Source organism: Mandrillus leucophaeus, unplaced genomic scaffold (genome assembly GCF_000951045.1).
Source record: "Mandrillus leucophaeus isolate KB7577 unplaced genomic scaffold, Mleu.le_1.0 Scaffold1685, whole genome shotgun sequence".
In the NCBI taxonomy this organism is placed as follows: domain Eukaryota; kingdom Metazoa; phylum Chordata; class Mammalia; order Primates; family Cercopithecidae; genus Mandrillus; species Mandrillus leucophaeus.
The window spans coordinates 21,982-25,931 of record NW_012101682.1 but is presented as its reverse complement, the minus strand read 5'-3'; the positions used below and the strand labels follow the sequence as shown (position 1 = coordinate 25,931).

The 3,950-nt window shown below is 38.2% G+C and overlaps 1 protein-coding gene across 1 annotated transcript in view; it reads right to left on the bottom strand.

The window, feature by feature from the left end:
- Positions 1 to 3,950, bottom strand: part of LOC105537079 (centromere protein I-like) — a 38,816-nt gene that overhangs the window by 33,454 nt on the left and 1,412 nt on the right. The window contains 5 exon segments of the mRNA XM_011976550.1: positions 277 to 317; positions 409 to 523; positions 1,637 to 1,661; positions 2,652 to 2,718; positions 3,818 to 3,935. Of these exon segments, the coding sequence (XP_011831940.1) occupies positions 277 to 317; positions 409 to 523; positions 1,637 to 1,661; positions 2,652 to 2,718; positions 3,818 to 3,935 (366 nt within the window).

Here is a 3,950-nt window from a genome sequence, read left to right as displayed (position 1 = left end):
AATATGCATTTGCCACTTGTTCATTCACTATGTCATTTGCTACAAGCGGAAACAGGTCAGGAAAACTATGCAACACAGCCTTAAAAAAGGAACATTCTATGCATTAACTTTGAGTTGAGTGATGCAGCGCCTCAAAGCCCAGGTGCAAGAAAATCCTGTTATAAAAACCATTGCTGTACTGTCAGTTTGGAATTGTGTACCACTAGCAATAGAATAATACAATCTGTTAAATCTAAGCAAGGCAAGTTTTTGTTACCCTTAAAATAAATGGTTGATGTAAAGTGCTGTGGCTAGATGGTCAAAAAGAAGTGGTTCACCTCCAGAAATTAAAAAAAAAAAATTTATCAAAATCCATTCAATTATAGTACATTGAATTAAATGACTCCAAATGTTCATGATACATACCACAGAAGCTACAACAAATAATCCAGCTCACAAGCAGAAGGAACTGTGACTGACAACAGAGGCCATCCCAGAGAGAAAGGCTCTTATATAGGAATGCTTCACAGGAATAAAACCCCTCCTGTAACACAAATGAATAGTAAATCCTTATATGGAAAGCTTCAGTCACAAAATTATGCTCTAAATAACGAGTTTATTTTGGGCTATAGTTGCTTCGCTCTTAGACTAATTTTTTGGCATCAATATAATGAAAGCCTTAGGTTAGATGCCAGACTTCCTCAGAAAAAGGTAAGATGATTAGTATTTATATGCAATACTATTTTTATTAATATAGCTCTCAAATACCATAAAGCTTCATCAATTACAAAGAAGATTAAAAGTTATCCATTTTTAAAAATGTATTACCTTGGGTACAGTACATGCAGTAATTTGAACAGTCAGTAAAATGTATACAATGTTACATAATAGGGCTAGAATGTCATTAGAGGCCACAGACCAAATCCCAACTCTGAGCAGCTCCTTCTTTAGAGGCTCAAATGTCTAGGTTGCTTGTATTTCCACCAGAGTGAGAATCTGGGACTTTCCATTTTCCTTTTGTCACCTAAGCCTTACATAGTGACATGCACCAGGACTCTAAGACCTTCCTTTCATGACATGAATTCTCTGGACAATCTCATCCATATCATAGCTAAAACCACCACTTTTAACATGAGGGGTCCTAAACCTGTATCTCCAGCCCAAATCTCATTCTTGAGCTTTAGACTCATCATTTTTCTGGGTACTGGATATGACTGCTTTGATGTCCCACTGGCATCTCTTAAGTGAAACATCTTTCCTTCCCAGCCTGTTCCTTTTATATTCCTTTTCTCAGTGAAAGCCATCCATCTTCCCAAGTAGGAAATGTAAACGTCAACTTAAATTGCTACCCTCACTACCATCGTCTGAACCCAGCTTCCAATTAAATGGTTTCACAACAAATCCCTAAAACTTGGGCTGGGTGTGGTGGCTCACGCCTGTAATCTTGGCACTTTGGGAGACCAAGGCAGAAGGAATGCTTAAGCCCAGGAGTTGGAGACCAGCCTGGGCAATATGGCAAAACCCCGTTTTTACAAAAAAAAATACAAAAAAAAAAAGAACCCACAAAAAACAACAGAAAAGACTAGCCAGGAGTGGTGGTGCACACCTGTAGTCCTAGCTACTAGACTGAGGGGGGAGGATCAATTGAGGCCATGACATCAAGGCTGCAGTAAGCCCTGATTGTGCCAGTGCACTCTAGCCTGGGTAACAAAGTGAGACCTTGTCTCATTAAAAAAAGAAGTCAAAGAATTACTCCACAAACATTTATCAATTAATCTGAACATTTATACATGAAGAAGAGTTAGACATGGTTTCTGCCTGCTGGGAGCTCATAACGAGTGGAAAAATGGATGCTAAAAGTGTCACGATAGAGGTAAGCATAGGCAGCCATGGAAGCACATAGAACAAGGAGCTAACCCATACTGGGCAATAACTGAAGGCTCCTTGATGGCGCTGATACCTAAGCTGCAGCTTAAAATACAACTCAGGGTTACCCAGACCAAAGAGTCCATTGGCTGGAATTTATTTGATGCTCAAAAAATGTTTGTTGATTGTAAGAATATATAAGTAGTGACCTTATGAAATTTACATTACTAATTCAATTAACTGAATACATTTAATTATATCTTCAGTTTGTCCTCCTAAACTACAGGTTTTTCCCTTTTATTTGCATAATATAACATATTCTTTCTTCAAATCCAACAGTGTAAAGATAAAAGTCCAACTCAGCTTTCTTTATAAAGAGTTTCAAATTGAACAAGTATTATTTACAAATGATTGTCAGGTACTTAAAAAATGGTTTTATTGTTTTTTTTGAGACAGGATCTCACTCTGTCACCCAGGCTGCAGTGCAGTGGCACAACTACAGGTCACTGCACCCTCGACCTCCTGAGCTCAAGTGATCCTCCTACCTCATCCTCCTGAGTAGCTGGGACAACAGATGTATGCCACCATGCCTAACAAATTTTTGTATTCTTTGTAGACATGGGGTTTTGCCATGTTGCTCAACCCACCTCAGCCTCCAAACTGAAACTGCGGAGATTACAGGTGTGAGCTACCACACTCGGCCAAGAAAAAGACTGTCAATGGATATCTAAATAAATTTTAGTAAAGAGTGGTGGAGTGTGGAAGCAGCAAGTGAAATCTTACTTTAAGAAGGATTCTGCCCTCATGAAGTATCCAGGAAGTTGGTAAATTCTTTTCCATGTTCATAATTATTCACCTTGTACCAAATACATTCTAGAGCAGGAACACTAAATGTAAGCATCTAGCTGTACCACAATAAAAAAGTGCACAAAACAAAATTATCACCGAAGTTACAAAATAAGTGACAAAGTAAAAAAGCCATTAATTAGTCTTGTACATCCTAACTCATAATGTAGACGAGAACAGAGAGATGGAGGTGATAGTGAGATGTTCCTCAACAACTTGGTAATATAGGGAAAAGCTTATAGTGAAAAAACAAATGGAGAGAATTCACATATAATGAGTAAGATAAACTTTATATCACATAGTCATCCAAGCAAGTATAAACACCTGAAAGTTTTAGAACACTCTAGACTTCGATTAGGGTAGGCTGGGTATAATGTAAGAAAGATTGAAATTTAGTAAGGGGAAATCTAATAAACTGTATCATATTCCATTTAAAAGATTCAGAGTAGAAGAAGAATTGGCCTGGAACCAACCAAAAGCAACTTTAACCACCAGAAGAATCAGGAGTTGCTTATCCAGTAAAAAACACTCAATTTGGTCAAAAGAAATGCTGTCTTCCCACCACCCCCCACCACTGGAGGAATGAAATGCCCAGGCTTTACTATGGCCTGGATGAAAGACTTCTCACTGCCGTTTCCTTTATATCTATAATTAAGAAACCTTCTACTGACAAATCTTGTTCCCATATATGCAGATAGCACAGAGGGGATATTCTAGTTGGCAGATATGAGCATTTTGCTTACTGGAAATAATTCATTTTATAATAAACTGATATTCTGGCTTATACATTAGTCTCCTCTGAGTTTCATTACCATTAACAGGATGACTCTGAGGGCCTAACAGCAAGTTTCTGGACATACAAAGATGAAAAATCCTTGGATTGTGGTAGTCATCAAAGTAGAACCACTCAGTGAGTTTTGGTGGCCATCCAGTAGCGTTTCCTTAACATAATCCCTCTCCCTTTTTACTACCTTAAAATTACAACAGAAACATTCATGCTCTAAATATATGATTACCACAGACATAATTACAGCATACGAAGGCTCCTCTTGTCTAGAATTTGGCACACCCTTATAAAAGATACCAATTTGTAAACTATCTTGTCCCATCCTCCCTCAATTCTTACCTTCTTGTAATGTTTGACTCAACCCATAAGACCTCAGCAAGACTGACTCATCTATGACACAGTCAATATACTGAAGCAGCAGAGAGTTGTTTAGCACTGAGCCCATCTGAGAAGGCAGCTGCAGTAACAGAAC